The 20,242-nt window shown below is 41.1% G+C and overlaps 1 protein-coding gene across 1 annotated transcript in view; it reads left to right on the top strand.

Annotated features, from left to right (window-relative positions):
* LOC144823648 (nicotinamide N-methyltransferase-like) overlaps window positions 1-20,242 on the top strand; it is a 163,753-nt gene that overhangs the window by 74,581 nt on the left and 68,930 nt on the right. The window contains exon 2 of the mRNA XM_078682337.1: window positions 3,556-3,763. Within this exon, the coding sequence (XP_078538463.1) occupies window positions 3,556-3,763 (208 nt within the window). The remainder of the gene's footprint in view (window positions 1-3,555; window positions 3,764-20,242) is intronic.

Consider the following 20,242-nt stretch of genomic DNA (forward strand, 5'->3'; position numbering starts at 1 on the left):
CACAAGAGGATGTATGGGAAAAGATATGCTTGTTAACAGGGAGACTATCGTCTAACAGTAATCTACGCGATTCATATACCTGAAGTTCCTTCACCAGGTATATCACACACCCCAGAAATTACACAAGATGGTGCTCAGAGATTGGAACAGTTGCAAGCGATGTGGGCAGGGGGATGCTGACTTCCTTCATCTTGCATGGATTTATAGGCTGGTGCATCAATACTGGGTGGAGGCTGTAGCGCTTATACATACAATGATGGGCCTACTGATTGATTGCACTCCACTGGCATGTTTGCTAGGATATGTGTCTGGTCTGAAAGCTACAGTGGGGCGCTTTGTACAAATTGCGCTATTGTTGGCAAGGAGGAGGGTGCTGTTTACGTGGGACAGTCGTCAACGCCCGAGCACCACCAAATGGATCACAGATATGATTTATTGTCGTGAACAGCTGGAACTGTATGTGGAAGAATTACCGAAGGCCTCACGACCTAAGGACATTTGGGCTCCTCTGTGAGAATATTTGCTGGCTCGGAGAGAACAGGGGGATGAGTAACTGGGTGCCTGTACGGTGTCATATACAATCGATATAACACCGGACAATTCTAGTAAAGGTAACATGTTCTGTGATGCAGATATGTTTGTGGATTTATAACATGATGCCATGCCTGATTGTTAATGTCTTTTAATACAGGAAGGGGATGAGTTAATGATTTCTTGACATTGTACAAACAAGAGATGTATGTACCGTGTGCTATTAAAATGGTTAATAAATAAAAAAATAAAAAATAAAAAAAGTGTCACTGTTAGGAATAGCGGATGATGGTCATTAAAACAGCTTTTTATTACCTCCATTTTCACTATCTGATCTCGTCCAAATGTCGAGATTAATATATGATCAATGATTGAACACTGTCTGTGGCCTTCATAATTCAGTAGCTGAGGTTGTCCCTCCTGTGTAGACTGATCCAATAATTCTAAATGATATTTATGCATTGCCCCGTTGATAGATTTGCTATAGAGATTTTGTGGGAAATGAGAATAACTTTAACCAAACTCATTCCTGTATCTACAATATTTCCCTTCTAGAATACCACATTTCTTACTGTTGAAATCTCCAACCCAGATCAAAAAACAATCACTTCTAAAATGTTTTAAAAATGAATCGAGCTCCTTCTCAAGTGCCAGTATAACTTGATTTCTTGTGTTATCGAATACATTACTATAAAAATTAATTATTACAAAACACTGATCATCAATAGAATGGAACCCCAAAAATCAGGATTAATGGGCATGTAACGGAAACTAGTACTGCAAGCCTCCTTTTGCCCTTCATTTGGAGAGGGAGTTGCTTGTGTATTAACTGTTAAGAATCCATCAATATGGAAGGGTTCCGTGTGCCAGGTTTATTGCATGCAGATGATTTGGCAATTATTTAATACTTCAGGCCATGCTTTGTCATTCAGTTTCCTATTGATACCCGCAATGTTCCATGTGACTAGCATCAGGTTCTTAGATTTTGAATTTTGGATTGAATGTAATACTTAGTTAGTTGTTGTAGGGCACGAATTTTGTTCAGCAACCTGGTGTAGTCAATCTAAGTCGTTGCATCGTCTATGGGGTAAAAATCTATTAGAAAATGCAAGTGCTCTATACTTATTTACTGTTATTGATCCATTTAGAGGGTGGCTAAGGTGTTCCATGCCTGGTTTGCAGAAGAACTCTAAGGGAACTGCAGTAATTGCATCTTTCTGAGACTTTGAGGACATTGCCCCTCTACTACATAGCTCTTCCAGCAAAGCTCTAAACATCTTTGGGTATTGAAGGAAACAACAATACAATCCTCTTCACAGGCTTTTGTTACTTTCGCACCCAAAATATACTTCTTACCATAATGATATTTTGAGCCAGGGTATTTGGGTTATAATAGCAGTGTTTAGTAAACCAATACACAACCTTATTTTTCAGATCCTCGTTGGCCCCATCCATTAGTTCTGGCACATTTTTAAGAATGATGGTATAAGGTGTTTCCTCAGGTGGTAAGTTTAGGGATCTCTGATAGTTCCTTGGAGGTTGCGGGGTGAGTTGAGATTTTTCCACGTTTTTGTTTTTAATTTTTGTCGTTTTTATCTCCCAATGGGCTGACTGCACACCTGGCCCTCCCACCTGGCCCCCATACACTAAACCCTGTCTGGGAGGTATTCATGCCTCCATGTGACAGGATACCCATTGTTCTGACTTCCTCTGCTCGAGCTTGGCTCAACAGCAGGAGAGCAGAATCGTATATTTGGTCAGCAGCAGCCATGTTGTGCTGGTCGGGTCTAGAAGACTGGTACCGGGAACCCTGAGGACCTCCCGTAGAAGCCCGTAGAAGCCCGTAGAAGCCTTGTAAAGACCATGGAAATCTGTTTATGGTGTGGGGGTATGATTCCAACATGTATGATACCAAAGATGATATGGTTTGTTCCAGCCAGTTTAGAGTTGGTCATCGTGTAATGCCGCATAACCATACTATGTATCGTAATAGCTGATACACTTACAATCTGGGAGAATAGACTCAGAAGTTTGTAGGAGTGCCCTGCTCATGCAAGGGAACCCCTCACGCTTAGAACCGAGCACACTGCCTTCAGGTTTGAAAGGCCTGCTTTAAGGGTGACATATAGGTTTTAACTGCAGTGACCTTAGATATAGGGAACCTATCTCTTTCGTGAATGGTGCTAGCACCAGCTTACACAGGCTACAATAGCAGGACTGTAGTTACAGTTTGTGTGGTCTCCCATGGGTGGCATAATACATGCTTCAGCCCATTGGGTATCCCTGGGGGACCTATGCCCTAGGTACCTCAGTACCATATACTCGGGACTTATAATGGTACACCGGCATCTAATCTGGGAGATACCTAAGTACTTACCATAACCAATTTACGGGAGAAAGCTCAGAGACTGGGGTCCTGGTTAGCAGGATCCCAGTCGGACTAGTCAGAAACAGCATAGCACCAGGCAAAAAGTGGGGGTAACCGTAAAAGCCGTTCTTACTTTACTACACTCTCCACCTCAATTGACTGGCTCCTGGGGCTTCATTGACTTGTAGTCCCACAAAATTTGGCATCCTGCACAGTGGGAGACTGTGGAGCGCTTTGTAGCGCGATGTAGTCTAGCCTCTACTCCTCAGCTGACCAGCTCCTGGGGCTTGCAGTACCGCAGAATTCGTCATCCCTTTGGGTAGACCTGAAACAGAGGAAGGAAGTATGGGAGGGAGACACATGTGAAATGAAAAGAGGTTTAGAATGGAAGAGCGAGTATGAAAAGGATTCAGGTTAAGATATGGGAGATTGTGACTAATTTACAAATCTCAATTGGGCAATTGAACCATTCTGTTGTCACAGCCCTCCCTCCCAAATACACTTACAGTAATATTATTGTACATGAAATTGCTCAAGATGCTTTTGTATTACACTTTAGTCATTCTTAATGGGGATATCACCCTATCATAACTACTTTGTCCAAAACTGTTCTGACTCTTTTCACATGTCTTGCCTACTCCTCTGTTGTGTTCCAGGTGATGTGAAAGGTGATCTTCTTATTGACATTGGATCTGGACCCTCCATTCATACGATTATTTCAGCTTGTGAGTGCTTTGATGAAATTATTGCAAGTGATTGGGCAGACACGAACCGCCAAGCATATGAGAGGTGGCTGAGAAATGAGCGAAGCACTTTTAATTGGACTCCAGTTTTAACCATGGTTTGTGAGCTGGAAGGAGACAGGTAAATATGACAAAGCATACTTTGGTGATAATCCCTTCAAAGTGATCTACTTTGTTGATTCTCAGAAAATGGAGAGTAGTGTCCAACAGTATGGTGCACCTGTCACAGTGCGCTAAACTCAAATGAGAGGGATTGTGAAAAATCCCTGGTGCCAGCACACTTTTTTTTGTTGAGTTTTATATAGCGCTAACTGTACCTGGAGGTATCAGAGCACTTTGCATGAGAAGAAGTTATGTTACAAACGGACGCATTAATTTATGCATAGGGAGAGTAAGTGATTTTCCCAGAATCACAGAATGTTGAGCGTCCCTACCGAGACTCGAACCCGGTTCCCCAGCACCGAGGTACACCGCCCTAGCTGTTAGGCCACATTCTCTCTCCTAAGCAAGTTTGTAGACACTCAAAGAGTTCAAGTGCACCTTTCAAGTTAGTGGCTGTTCAAACTTATTGGACCTTGCTCACCCTGAAACTTTTTGCAGATTTAATCCTGTCAAAGGAAGAAGTATATATATTTTCAGGAAAATAGGAAATTACATCCACAAAATTAGCGGATCCTGGGACAGGAGTTTCCAGAAACAATAATGAACAATATAAGCCTACTGCAGTAACAATAAAATGTTAATAGAATAGAGGGCATGCACTTGAACATCTCATTTCCACTTGTGGAAATGCACATTGTACATTTCCATTTGTAAAAATACGCATGTATGTGAGTGCTTGAAATTTTAAAAAAATGAAAGTTACTCAAACGCTAGGCCTAGGTTTATGCAGTTTTACACAGATAACTTAAAACAATTTTTTATGAATGACACTCATGTAACAATGGAGTATATCATTAATGTTGCTCTTGATATTAACAACAAAATTATACAATCTTTTTATTAGCCTCAACCGTGGTTGTACACATGCTTATTACCATTTGGACTGATCTGTGTGATGGAAGCAGAGAGGCTCCTTTCATCACTGATCTATCCATAAATCAAAACAAATAATCTGATGAGAGAGGTTTTGTGAACCTAACTTTAAATAAGGCACATTTCACTTCATACAGCTTTATTTGATCATTGTGAACAGATCATAAAAGCAAAAGAATACATATAAAATATATCCAGATCAATAAATATTCATAAATACATTAGTTAAAACATTATTAAATACATTTTTCTGTGGTCCAGTTAAACCCTTTAAAATCAGTTATAGTAAAAAAACAAAAAACAAAAAACCTGTTCATAATATGGTTACAGGGTGCTGCTAGAAACTATGCTACCCCTTTCCTCTTCCTGAGGCAGGCCCATAGATATGAGGCAACACTGAAACAGACAAATGGGTCACATAGGGCTTTTAAGAAATACATTGCGACCCGACATTGCCTAAAATTATGATGCTTCAGAATTGGCAGTATAAACAATTTTCTTGCTTCAGAATATTTTTGACAAAATAGTAGGATATGCAGATCTGTCTGCGCCGCAAGGTTGTTACAGGGGCAGCGATCAAGATCTGTTAGCCTATACTTCTTTTGTGGATATCCCAGGAGTAACAGGATCATGTTTAATCTGAAGCGCAGTGGAATAAATCTGTGCTGGGAATTGTTTATCCGTGCTAAGTAATGGAAACCATCTCCTAGTATTAATGGGACCAAGTCATAAGCAATAGTAAAGTGATGGATCTGGTTTTTCTCCCTGCGGGCGTATTCTGCTCTATGGGAATAAAGATCTTTTAACCGTTTCTTCATGACTCCCTTACTGGAGTGAGGTTCCTGAAAGAGTTTTTCCATCCCTATAGCCTTTAATACAGTTTCTACATGATTTAGCCACCCAATTATTTTGTAATAATCTAGGTTACAGCATTCTCTTATGATGGTTTGTGTCAAATCTACTGTAGTTCTTTGCCAAATGGATAGCCACAAGAGGCAAGGGCCATTCTTATGGTGTCGCTCAGAAAGGGGAGCCCTAATTCAAGATGTAGAATATAATTTGAAGCCGCTTGGGGTAAGGACACACTGTTTTTAAATGCGTTTAGGCTCCTTTGCATACCCTGGGCTCTTGGTTTTACTAGTTTGGACCAAGAATGATCCTTATCAAAGAGCACTCCTAGGTTTGAAAAGGAGTCTACCACCTTAATTGCATTGCCGGCCATCTGGAATTGATGGAGTTTTTCTCCTCTGGCAGCTTCAGCTACAATTATGAAAGATTTTGTTTAATTTACTTTTAGGTCAAGGGAAGCCATAAAGATGGCGTAAGCTTTAATTAGTTCTTGCCATCAGCACCGCATCATCGGCGTATTCCAAAATCGGGAGGGGGGTTTGATCAAATTTGGGCATGTCCAAAGAGAGAGCAGACAGGGAGGACTCAACTCCGTTCGTATAGATTGAAAAAAGGAACGGGGCGAGCACACACCCCTGTCTAACTCCCTTTTCAATTTTAAAATGACATGTGCACTCTTTTTTTCTACCATACCTTATACAGGCAGTGGCCTTTGCATACAGCTGGCGGATGAACCCAATAATAGGTGGGTCTAGACCCATGTCCTCCATCATTGACCATAGCCTAGAGTGTGACACACAGTCAAAGGCTGATGTTATGTCCATGAAGGCCATGTATAGTTTCCCATTTCTGGATTTGAGTACATTTCTATAGTTAGGGAAAGGTTTAGGCACTGGTTGACTGTCCCCATACCTCTTCAGGACCCATATTGTGCCTTCATGATTATTTTATGTGTTTCTGCCCACTCCTCCAGTCTGGCCAATAGGACTCTCCCCATTAGTTTGGCAGTGGTATCGAGGAGGGATATAGGGCGGTAATTCTTTGGTGAGACCCTATCCCCTTTTTTATAAATCGGGACTATTATACTATGATTCCACGAAGGCAGTGGGCCTGCTAACACAATGCTGTTAAAGTTGTTTGTAAGTAAGGGGACCCACATATAGCAATCAGTTTGAAAGAGGTCAATCGGAACACCGTCCGGCCCTGATACCTTACTGGATATACAAGATGTTAGTGCATTTCGGAGCTTGGTGTAGTGAAGACTAGTCCTTCCTGAGGAGTGTTAGGTGGGGATGGTGTATGTGTGAATGGGGGAGGGGTTAACCTAAAGAACTCTTCAAAATGTCTCACCCAAGATTCTTCGTCTACGTTAACATCTAGTACAGGGTTATTAACATATTTAAAATAAGGAGCGTTTACAACTTCCCAGAACGCTTTGCTATTGCCCGTACTGGCTGCTTGTTCAAGATCATCCCACACTTGTGCTTTTAAGTCATTCTCCCTCCCCCTCCTGACTATTTTATATTCTAAGCGTAGTGAACGCTTCCCCAGGGTAGTCCCTGGGGAAATTTTTTTAAGCGTTTACAAGATCTGTTTTGGCTTTAGTGCAGGCTGAGTCGAACCACCCCTTTTTTGCAAATGAATTTGATGACTTTGCCCGCGTAATTGCTATTTTTATTTTTGCCAGAAGTGCAATGAATCTGGTGACCATGTTTGCGGGGATGAGATCTTCTCCCAGGCATTCTATAACATCTTTCTTTATGTGTGCCAGAATTTCAGGGACCAACTTTGATTTTGTTACCACTGTCCATTTCAGTTGGTAACCATTTTGTCTGGACAGGTTCACATCCGCAAGAATCTGAATATGATCTTTGGGTGTAGGAAGGATATTTAGCTGAGTCAATAGGATGGCATGGTTGCTCTAGGCTGAAAACCTAATGCTCTTAAGGACTACCTTCTGTAGTAGATGTCCCAACACTAAAACAAAATCTATGGTGTTTCCTGAGTGCCTCTTCTAAAAGTTGACCCTTGACCTTTTTCATTAGACTCGCTTAAAATAAATAGATTCCACTGGGATAACAAGTTGTTTAAGGCCTCTCCATACCCATTATGCGAGAAATGCAGGAGGGGATTACCGTTGGTAGCTTCTACACCACAAACTCTAGTCCCAGTGAGTTTACATAGATGGGTATTGAAATCCCCTGCCCATATAAGATTCACGTTTCCCCCTTTCTTCCCTTTGTACAATTTGTCAATCTCCACCGCTAAGGCATCCACGACAGCCTTAGATTTTCTCCCAAATTCATTGTTATAGAAGTTGACAAGAGTACAAATATTCTGTTTCCTAATGTCTAACTCTAGTATCTGGAAATGGGTGTGTAGTGGCCCGACTTGTCTAACTTGGAGTGGCAGGGTATTTGAGATTAGTGTAAGTAGACCCCCGTTTGCCCTTCCTGATGCTGCAGGCACAGCTAGGGAGTGGAAGGAACGAAACACCGTAAAAAAGGGAGGGTCTATTGCCCAGGTTTCCTGAAATAAAACTAACTCCATATCCTGCCACTCATTCAGCCAATGTTGATTCTTTAATTTGGAGGCTAAGCCTGGCACATTCCACGATACCATGTTTGCTCTGGATCTCTTGATTATATTTGAGGGGAGTGGGTGGGTCTGCCCAAGTCCCTGAGTGCCTTGCACCAGAGTTACATCTACAGGGACCACTTCAAAAGCTGTTGGATTAAGTAGAGGTGCCCATAAGCTGTTTTCTGCTATGGCCTTGATGGGAGATTTGATGGGTGATTGGGATGGTGACAGTGTTAGTCAATCACAATCCTCCATGTTAGACAGGGCAGAGAATCTATTTTGAAGGCTAATCCCAGGATTTATGTTGGGACCCCCGTTCCAATCAATTAACAAATTCCTAGTTTTGTCCATTTGAGTTCTCCTCCTGGGATCATCCTGGCCGGCATACAAGTATTCCAACATAAGGGGTATTATCTGAGAGTTCCTTAATGCAGGAATATGTAGGTTAGCCAAGAGGGAGGCACTTGCATGTGAATTATTAAAGTTTATTACCACACAATTTCCATCATAATGTCTAATTTGTCCCCCTACCCAATCAACTCTCCTGGCCATAATCAATTCACAAGCCAACACCTTCCTCGCCCGATCGGTCACATTTACAATATTCAATAAACAGTGCAGACATTTGTCCATTAACTGTCCAGTAGTTTCACTCTGATTTTCACGGAGAAGAGGGACGTTTGCCAGAACCAGGACCAATGGGGCAGCGGCAGGAGGAAGATGAAGGATATGATGCTTAAAAGTCTGTTGTGCTCCAACATTTTGAACTTGGCTGCTTTCCTTATGTGCAACTCTCATTTTTGCCTTCTGGGATAATAATACCTGGGAAGTAATGGCTCTTTCCTTTGGTCCTAAAAGGCTTTGCATGGACCCAATTGGATTGGCATTTTGGGGAGTGTTGGAGTCTTGAATTAGATGACTATCAAGGCCTGCAGATGGTAAACACAGTGCTAGTGGTTGCTTCAAATTTACCACTAGAGGAGTGTCCAGAATTTCTCTTGATGGTATTTGAGTGATGGATATTAATTGTTGGGGGGTGTTGATAGGAAGAATTCTGGCAAGTAAAGACCGATTCGGCGATTCTAACTCCGCCAAACGCAACTCCGTTTGGGTCAGTTTGTCAAGAATAGGAGCCAGTACCTCATTTATTTTTCTTATAACCTCCAGCCCAGCCTCTATACCACTAGAGTCCAGAGGTAACAAAGAGTTTGATTGCTCCGGTAGCAATGATACCTTTGGGTTTGTGGCGTCCATGGGCCTCATTTGGGCAGGTTTAGGTTTTGTTTGGACTTGGGTTTTTTAGGTATAGCACCATTTATGGCAATGCCTGCCCTGGTTCATTTGGCGGGTGGCAGCGGTGGGGAATAATTCAGTGGGGAGACAATCTGGGGGGAGGAATCTAGGCCCCTTCCTGGGGTAAATTCTGTATGTTATGTACAGGAAGACAACCACTCCTATCTAATACCAGGACTGTTGGAGTTACAGGAGTTGGCAATGTTGTAAGTGGTAAAGTAACAGGCTCGGGAAGTGGTGTCGGGGATATCCCCAGTCATAATGAGGCAGAGGCAGAGTTCAATAAGGCACATAAAAGGTGGAACTAGTGAGTGCAATAGCATACCCTGTTTCAGAGAATCAAGATCTTAAGAAATTTTGTCTCATGTGTTATAACTAAACAAGCGAAAATCCACCCTATGGATGGATTTCAAGCACTTTTAAGTTTGAAAAAAAGGTGAAACCCTCAATGTTCCCCTAAGTTTCAACAACTGCTCAAACTGCAACTCTGTGGGTATTCACATATACCATCAATGCAATTTCCATCTAAAATGCAGGTGTACCCAGTACCTAAAAGGTTTTTGTATGTGTGCATGTTTGAATGAAAGTTTACAAATTATGCAAATGCATGTTTCCACTACCCCTGTAAAATGTACAACTGTGAAACATTTATTTGAGAAAATAGGGTATTTCTAAAGAGCTACAATTTTCAGAGAGAAAAAGTTATAGGTCTGAATCAATTACATAATATTGTCAAACACAATACTAACTCACGAAAATATAATTATAAAAATATTGGATACACAGTTATCACAATCCATTGCCTAATGAACTAAAGCAGAGATATCGATGACTAAAGTATCACAGTCAAAAATATCTTTTGTTAACATCATCAAAAACAAAAATATCATAAACAAAAATATGTTTAAATTTAGTAATTTTATAAATTAATAAAATGATCAAAACACTAACCCTGGGCGTAGTGGGCGTAGTGGGGCTCCGCGGAGCTACGCCGAGTGGGCGAGAAGCTACGCCCACTCCCGCACTCCGCGTAGCCCCACTACGCACCTCCCTCCCGCTGTCCTCGACATACAATATTTAAGAAAAATACCCTTAATAAAGCAATTTTAAAGCACTTACCGTATCCGGGGCTCGTCCGGGGCTCCCTCTTGGAATCGCGTCATCATGGATACCAATGCGCATGCGCGGGCGGCCGCGCATGCGCATTGGTATCTGTGAAGGGACGCTATTCCAAGAGGGAGCCCCGGACGAGCCCCGGACACGGTAAGTGCTTTAAAATTGCTTTAATAAGGGTATTTTGCTTAGATAATGTATGTAGGGGAGGGCGGGAGGGAGGCAGGTGGCGGCCGACTCGGCTACGCACACTGAGTGGGCGTAGTGTTGCCGGCTACGCTGCCTACGCAAAATGCGTAGGAGGCAACACTACGCCTACTCCGTGGGCGTAGCCGATTCGGATGCCCAGGGTTACAAAACACACATTATCAAATACAATACAATTGCTAAAGATAAGCCAAAATATTGCAAATTATTCTACAAGTTATAAATAAGATTACCCAACAAATAAAATTAAACTTAACATATGTATCAACATATATATTTTAAATACAATTGCATATAAATTAACATTAAAACATATTTAAAAAGTTACCGTACAGTAAATAAACTATTTACAAATAATACATTTTTTACAATTGTTTACTATTTTAAATATAAAAATATATTATTAAACATTGAAATATTTGCATTATAACACTAAATAACACAACTATACATTTCACATTATAATAGAAACACTAATAACTACCCACCATAAAATGTAATAACAGAAACAAAATTCAGATTAAATGAACACTAACCAATATAACCTATAGTTAAGCAAACTAACCAATAAAAATACTTAATTTATTAACAAAACAATATAAAAGGTACACAATAGATTGACCACATCTGATACCAAGAACAATAACCCTTCAAAAGAATAACACTCTGCTGGATTCCCAACCGACCACCAAGGAAGTAAACTGTGAAATAAACTATAAAGACAAGTAAATTATAAAATGTAATTAAAACAATGTAATTTGTGTTCAGGAGACACATATTGAGATTTCTCAGAAAACTTTACTGGAACAATTGGGGTATAAAGTACTGACATGTACGACTCAGGGTACGAGAACACGGGGGTTGCAATATTAGCTCGGGGAAATAGAACTGCAGTAAAAAAACAACAGGTAGATAGACACGGGCGGTGGGTCTTAACGGAGTGCCAAATTCAAAGTTTTAAATTTACTTTATGTTCTATTTATGCACCAACAGATGATGACCCAGAAACTCTAATCCATATAAATTCTCAACTATCCAACTGGCCTCTCCCCATTATACTATGTGGCAATTTAAATATAAATGGCCTTAATGGGTTGTGGAAAGATGATCCTGCAAGGTTTACTGGTAAAAAGAAAAAAACTCTAGAGCCCTGATTCAACTCATGCAGGACAATGGGTTGATCGATATTTGGGAACATACAAATGGAGGGGGAGGCAGCACATACTATTCTGCCCCCCATAAAACTCTAGCTCGGTTAGATTACTTCTTGATCTCCCCCTCGTTGATACCGATGGTGAAAGTTAAAAAAATGCCCAGATTGATGTCGGATCATAATCCGCTCTCTATGGAGATCTCTATACCATATTTTCAGAAAAATATAACTAGCTGGACTTTTGAGAGAGAATTGTTACAGGACACAAATTATATTACCCACATGGAAATTTGGTTAAAAGAATTCCTGGAAAACAATAGAGGTACAGCGTCACCCCAAATAGTATGGGATGCTATGAAGGCACGTATTAGGGGGGAAACGCTAAGCTACTCTCTTAGACGGAATAAGCAGGAAAAAGAAGATCTTGAGAAGAAGATAAGCTTAGTAGCAAAGCTAGAGGAAGAATTGATAAGAAATATAAGAGAGAAAGAGGAGGTGACAAAAGTAATGCAAAAATTGGCAATGGCTAAAGCTAGAGTGGGGGAAGCATATGCCGCAAAATCAGCTGGTAAATATCTAGCGAGGAGGGAAGAGCAACATGAATACAGCGAACAGGTAGGACAAATCCTAGCGATCAGAACTCGGCAGGCGGCTACTCAGGGGCAGATTACAGAAATGACTACGGAGGCAGGGGTGATAGTAAAAACACCAAAAGAAATTTGCTCTGTATTCCAGAAGTTTTATAAAAAATTATATAGAAATTTAGCAATATTTAGAGTCTACCTCACTAGATAAGCTAACAAAAGAGGACAACGATTCCCTTGAGAATAACTTTACCTTAGAAGAAGTACAAAGAGCTTTTAAAGATCTTCCTTCAGGGAAAGCAGTTGGACCTGATTTAATACCGCTAGAGTTTTACAAGAAGTTCTTTCTGATCTTAGAAGCAGACATTAATAGACTTATGGTTCTTATACAAAACGGTGCTGCCCCTCCGGGGTCTTGGGGAGAAGCTTCAATGGTGGTGTTTCTAAAAAAGAATAAAAGCTCTACGGATCCCGGGTCATACAGACCAATCAGCTTAATGAATAGTGATTGTAAAGTCTACTCTAAAATTTTGTCAAATAGGCTGAGCTTGATAATTGGGAAGATATTTTCACCCTGGCAGCACGGGTTTATACCGGGGAGGAGTACCGCCGATCATATTAGAAGGGTGTTTGCGCTGCTGGATGGTACAACTGCCTCACGAGACCCTATGTCTTTAATATTGCTGGACGCCGAAAAGGCTTTTGATAGGGTCTCGTGGGGTTTCCTGTGGGCAACAATGATTAAGTGCAATTTTGGGGAAAAATGTATAGGAGCATTAAAGGCCCTCTATAAAAATCCGAGTATCAGACTGAGAGTAGGGGGAGAACTGAGCGAGGTAATAAAAATCGAACGTGGGACTAGGCAAGGATGCCCTTGCTTCCCTCTACTTTTCGCCTGTTATATTGATTCATTTATTAGATATATATAAAAAAAATATATCAGCCCAATTATGCTGAATGGATACGAGACCAAAATATTGGGATACGCGGACGATTTAGCAATCACATCATCAACACCAATAATAGCAATTAGAGAGATCGACGATGAAGCTAAAAAATATGGTCTTCTATCAGGGTTTAAATTGAACCAAGGGAAAACGCAAATAGTTGTAAATCAATTTCTTAATATTCAGGACGAAAGAGTTATAGAGTCTGCGGTCTATTTGGGCGTTAATATAACATCCGACTTATCAAAGGTTGTGGAGGAAAATCTGACCCCAGTAATTAAAAAGGCAAAATTAGACCTAGACAGGATGGATAATTTACATTTAACAGTTATAGGTCGCTGCAATGTTATAAAAATGCTGTTCCTGCCCAAAATTTTATATTTATTCCGCATGATTCCTTTATTATTTACTAACAAGTGGTTTAAAGAAATAGAGGGGATTTGTAATCGCTTTATATGGGCAAAGGGCAGAACCCGAAGATCCATTAGGATGCTGGCACTATCTAAAGAACGGGGGGCCTTGCAGTACCGGACTTTAAGACATATTATTTTGCTTCAGTCCTTCAGTATTGTAAAGGACTTCTCGGTGGAAATACGAAAGATATTTGGAGGGGTAATGCTGGCATTCCGGATATATATGAACTGCTGGTTTTGGACTCTAATAAGGGACTTCTTACTTTCAAGGAGCTAAACTATTATAAAAGAACGAAGTTCAAGGTGTTGGGTGCGGCAATCTCAGCTTGGTCATTTATCCGGAAGAAAATTAAATTAGGAAGAATGAACTTTTATACTCCTTTATATATGAACAAACTTCTCCCAGATGTATTCCATGATCAAGTGATGAGGCGGTGGGATAATCTTGGGGTCAGCACAATTGGAGACATCACAGATCAATCAGGGTAAATAACATTTGAAAGGGCGCAACAGCTATACAATTTGGATCGGAGAGACATTTTCAAATACTTACCGATAAGGTCAGTCCTGCAGAGAAAACAAGCAGGCAATTGTAAATTTACTAGGGTAGACTTGATGGAATTTGTTCGAGATGAGGAGGGATGCTCAATCTCTCAACTATACGGTGCATTATGCCAGTATAATGAGGATGACAGAGGAAAGGTATTTGATAAATGGAGAAATAAATTAAATCTATCGGGGCATGAGGCTGAAAAATCGCTCAGGTTAGGAAACACTACTTTAAAGGTTGCAAATCTGCAGGCACAATATTTTAAGACTCTATACGAATTATATTATACACCGCATAGAATAGCCAGTTGGGGGGGCACGAGTGGGATCTTCTGCCCAAGATGTCAGAGTATGGAGGCTGACACAATACATATGTTTGCAGCTTGTCCTAAACTAGATCCCTTTAAAGAAGCTATGGAGGAATTTTTTAAAGAGGAATTGGAAATCTCAATTAAATTAACTAATGAAATGATGGTTCTTGGGGTGGCAAAGGAGGGGCAGAAGGTACCCCATCAAGAAGTTTTATTTATTGCAATGACGCTGAGCCGGCTTTTTATTGCAACGGTATGGAAAGACTCTAATCCTCCTTCGTTTCAACAATGGCTTTCAAAATTATTAGCTATCTATACTTTAGAGAAAGCTTTATATGAAAAAAAAGGCGTGAAGGCAAAGCAGCTTGGGAAGCGGATATGGGCCCCAGTTGAAGAATGGAAAACTAAATTATACGGTTAATCAAAAAGAGGGAAAGACTCATGCTTAATCTTACAAGATCATAGTCGGTGGGGTCAAAAACTGCTTAGCCCTCTTAGTAATTTTTTTTTTTGTTTTTTTGTTTTTGCTTTCATTTAAACTTTGCCTCTTAAGAATATGTTGTTCCTTCCGTTTGGTACTTTAGGTGACTAAGCACTAATTGAATGATTTCTGTCATAACTGATATATATGTCAAAATAATCAATTGTTTATACTTTGTTTTTCTGATGATGAAATAAAAAAGTTAAAAAAAGTTTTTAAAAAAACAATGTAAACAAACTTAGTTTAAAAATAAAACATTAAGCTACAAGTAACTAATAAAATACTCTAGTCATATGTCTCTTCCAACGTATAGATGCTAAACAAGTACAGACAAATCAATGGACAACAGAACCACAACATACATTCAACATTCAAACAGGTGGACAAAGGCAAGTTGTAAGTACAATCAGGCAACTTCTAAACATCAATTAAACCTCAGAATAAAATAATAAATAAAAAACCCACAACCCCACAAATGAGCCTCAAATAAACATATCCAATATGCATTAAGCAAACTTTTTCCCCCAACAGAAACAAAGTAGCACCTAGAATGAGCTACTAAATCACATCAAGATAAGAACAAACAAATATTCCTCACAACCAGTTCTAATAGACTTTGAACAGGTAATGATACAAAGAATACTTTATACTATACTCACACACAGTCGTACAGGACTGTTATTACCATTTTTGGCCAAAGCATTTTGAGACATCTCCAAAAATATGTGCTTAGTTTAGAATATGCAGCAAACTGCCAGTGTGCCTTTGAAAAAAATTGCTTAGTTACAATAATATATGTCCCTATAACAGAAGTAGCTAACATCTATAAAATGCTCATAGAAAATCCATTTTACCAACAAAACATATATAAAGTACGTCCTCTAATGGACTATTTTACTGACACTTGATTTGGCAGACACCTACCCAAATTCTGAATACCAAGGTGAAATCATGGCTCAACAAGACGAAACCAACAACGCTGTAGAAGGATGGTACAATGCCTTCCAAGCAACTCTAGGAAGAAGTCAACCCAAATTCTGCAAATTTATAGAGCCCTCCCAAAAAGATCAAAGCTACAACAAGAGCTTTCAGTAAGGCAAAATAAACTTAAAATGAGTTAATAAACCATAAAATGTACGACATGATACAATGTAAAGTTAGAATCTTTATTGAGAACAAAGGAGTAGAAAATGTAGGATTAATTGCAAACTCTTATATCTTCATCATACAACACTTAAATACCTACATACTAAACAACAAACTCTAACAAAAGAAAACACCACAATAACGTACCCATTTTAGAATAGATATTAAACAGTTTAATTTTATAGATCAGTAAAATAACATATTTATAATATAGAAAAGAATGATAATTACAAAATATGTATTAATACCTGTGAAAAGTTGGCCTGGTATATGCTATCCACTAATTAAAGTTAACACCTTGCACCAGTCCAAACGACCCTTATGATGTATGAGGTCAAAGATAACCTTTAAAAAGCTATCCTAGTGGTAGCTGTGGAGAGCAGCCTTCAGGATTAATCTTGAAGGAATGTAAATCAGCTTGTTTTACCAGAATATCACATTTAGTATCATTTAAATGAAAGGAGAACCACACAGTAGTTATAAAAATATGTTGTTATTTACATAACACTCTCTAGTATCCTCTGCACCAGGATGCAACACAAAGCACACAATACTTTAGCAAAGAAACAGTTGTAAGTACCATAATACACAGTGCGCTCCAGGGGGGAGACCAAACCATATACTAAAATAGTGTTATGAGAACCACAACTTGAGTCGAGACAGTGTCTAGAGCACGAAGAATCGCTAGGACCCAAAGGTACCACCCTAGGTGAGTAAACAGGGAAGCCACAGAGGGCAGGTGCAGTGTGGTAACACGACAGCGGGCTCCCTACAATTCTACGGGGAAGTCATGGTTGGAGTTTTAAAGTTTAAGGACCCTTCTCGGTGGACTTCGAGGAAGCCCTTTGGAACTTAGGAGGTTGGAGAGCCACCCGACCTGTGGATACCAGAGTACCAGAGTTACCTATCCAAGGGAATCTGGCTGCATAGGTCTGAATTGGTGTCGGAAACCACCGTCGTTTTCAATGGAGGACTTCAGAGAAGAACTGCTGTTGGGAAGGAAGAAAGTGTCCGTTGGAATCCAAGGGTGGATTCATAATGGAAGGAACCTGAAAGCAGAGGGAACAGAGTCTGGGTCACTTCTGGGTGACCAGGAGCTCATTAGACGAATGCCCACTAATGTTGGGTGCTTCAGGGACAAAGAAGGGATGCTTGACTCTGCAGCCACGAGGACCAGGAGATGTTAAGGACAACCATGAGCTGTACGCGAGCTGTCCCACGAAGGATGTCGAGTGCTGAGGGGTCGTTTCCTGCTGGAGCACAAACAAGCCTTGACAATAACAACCCACTCAGGAAGGTAAAGCAGGTTACGGTGTGGACCAGCATGGTCCAGGGGACTCACCAAGCAATGGGGAGTCAGGGCTCATCTGCAGAAACCAGGAAATCCCAACAGAATTCAAGATGACCCTCAGGAGGATCCACAGGCCGAATCAATAGTAGTCGCAAGGGGACCTTGATCAAGATCCCAAAGTACTAGCCACAGAGTGATTAGGCCAGAGTTAATCGGTTCACAGGAGTTTGGTTTATGCGGTCCCCATGAGGGATAATGGCCTCAAACTTGGTGAGAGAGCAGCTCGACCTCAAAGAACATGAGATCCCACCTCCTGTGTTGCTGGATCCGCCAGAGTCTGCAAGAGCGCATGATTAGCAGACCAGTCAGTTGCATTATGATGCCTGCGAATGCAGGGGTGTGACTCTTTCACCCCAAGGGAGATTCTTCAGATGTCCTTGATGCTTCACAGTTCCTGCACAGAGCTTGTTTGGTGCACGGGCAAAGAAGATGCTTTGGACGGAGAGGGAGACGAAGTCGGGCCCAGTAGAAGTCCAGCGAAGTCCAGAGAGTCCAGACGGTCGAAGGTCAGTGGTTTCTTGTTCAGAATCTTGTCCTCATCAAATCTAAGGTCCTACAGCCAGGTAAGCACTTATGTACCCATGTGAGAGGGTTGGACAGATTCAGGGGACCCTCGTGGGGTAGGGTCAGGACAGAGGAAAGGTTACTCCCATGTCCTTTGTCCAGTTTTGCACCACAGCAGGAGCCAACGGCTCCCAGAACTGGTTCGAACTGGACTATGAACAGGGACACCAAGTGTGCCCCAGCTGCAGACTTTCGGGTACTCTGAAAGTGCCCCCACCCAGCCTCAATACACTAACTCCGGTCTGGTAGGTGGTCACGCCGTCCTGTGACAGGATGCCTATTGTCTCGCCTTCCCCTGCTCGAGCTTGGCTCAGCAGCAGGATGGAAGAAATGGGTCTCTGGTCGGCAGCAACCATTTTGTGTGGCCCGGTTTGAGAAGTCTGGAACTGGAAAGACCAGTGATCCCAAGTAGCTCGCTTAAGAAGGGTGGAATCATACCTCCCACACCAGTTACCAGTGTGGAGGTATGACTCCAAGGTGTTTGATACCACAGTATTGATACCACAGTATTCAGTTCCTCGATGTACCTATCTCTAACTCCATCGATAACCACACATTTGAAACAGCAGTTTTTCAGAAACCAACACCCCCACAAGTCAAGACCTGTGTAACAACATAGCAAAGTTCTTTTTTGATAAAGTTAATGCCATTTTCTCAGCTTTCTTGAACTTGTCAAATAGTAACTCATCTTCCTCACATACCACTTCTACAAAAGACTCCGTTTTTAATTCTTTCAACCCCCTTAGAGATGAAGACACCTTTAAAATCCTCATCCATTCAAAGTCGGGCTCTCCTTTCGATCCTCGCCCTATCGAAACTGTAAAACTCGCGGCTATGATAGTGGCAAGTAAACTCTTGTCTATTTATAATAATATGTACTAGGAAAGTTACTTACCTTAGGACTGGAAACAGGCCTCCATCCTTCCCCTTTTAAAAAAACCTAACTTAGACGCCAAGGATCCAAACAATTTTAGACCCAGCTCCAGACTGCCCCTTCCAGCGAAGATTATTGAAAAAAAAAAAATGCCCAGCTCAACCAATTCCTCATTCGTTCCGAGACACTCGACCCCACACAATATGGGTTTAGAGAAGGGCACAGTATGGAAACGGCACTCATCAAATCCACGGAAGAGATTAGAGCCATTCTCGATCAGGGAGGAAGTGCCGCCCTGATCATGCTGGACCTCTTGGCGGCATTTGATACAGTCCACCACACCCTGCTGGTGGACAGTTTGGAAGAAATAGGTGTCAAACATATGGCTCAAGCTCTCCTCAAATCCTTTCTTTAACACGGAACTCAAATGGTTAAACTAGATAAATTTGAGGAAGCGGAAGCTTTCACCCTACCTTGCGGAGTTCCCAGGGTTCCTCTCTAAGCCCCACACTTTTAACATTTATGTTTCCTCACTTGCCCCGCTTATTGAGACTTTTGGGTTTAATCTCACATCATACGCTGACGATACCCAAATTGTGGTCAATATTCGACCCATTAAACAATGTGATACTGCTTTTAGGCTTCAGAACTGTATGCATACAGTGAGTGAGTGGATGACACACAACTGCTTAAAGCTCAACTCCAGCAAAACGGAGGTGGTACTTTTTGGCAACAACTCTCCTTTTGGACCCCAAACTGCTGGCCATCTGCCCTTGGCCCTCTGCCACCCACCACCAAAAAGGTAAAGAATTTGGGAATCGGGATTGATGAAACTTTAAGCTTTAAAGACCAGATCAACGCAGTGACCTCAACCACCTCACTCATTCGCAGAACCTGTAGGAAAATAATCTGCCTACTTCCGGAAGTTGCACAACAAATCGTAGTTTCAGCCCTGGTATTGTCCAGGCTGGACTATTGCAATGGTCTATACCTTAAGTTGCAAGAAGGCTCCATGCATAAACTGCAAATGGTGCAGAATGCTGCGGCGAGACTCCTTACAGGTATCCCCAAGTATGCATCTATCTCCCCATCTATAAAAAAACTCCACTGGCTACCAGTCAAAAAACGCACCCAATTTAAGCCACTTTGC

The sequence above is a fragment of the Lissotriton helveticus genome, chromosome 3_1 (assembly GCF_964261635.1).
Source record: "Lissotriton helveticus chromosome 3_1, aLisHel1.1, whole genome shotgun sequence".
In the NCBI taxonomy this organism is placed as follows: domain Eukaryota; kingdom Metazoa; phylum Chordata; class Amphibia; order Caudata; family Salamandridae; genus Lissotriton; species Lissotriton helveticus.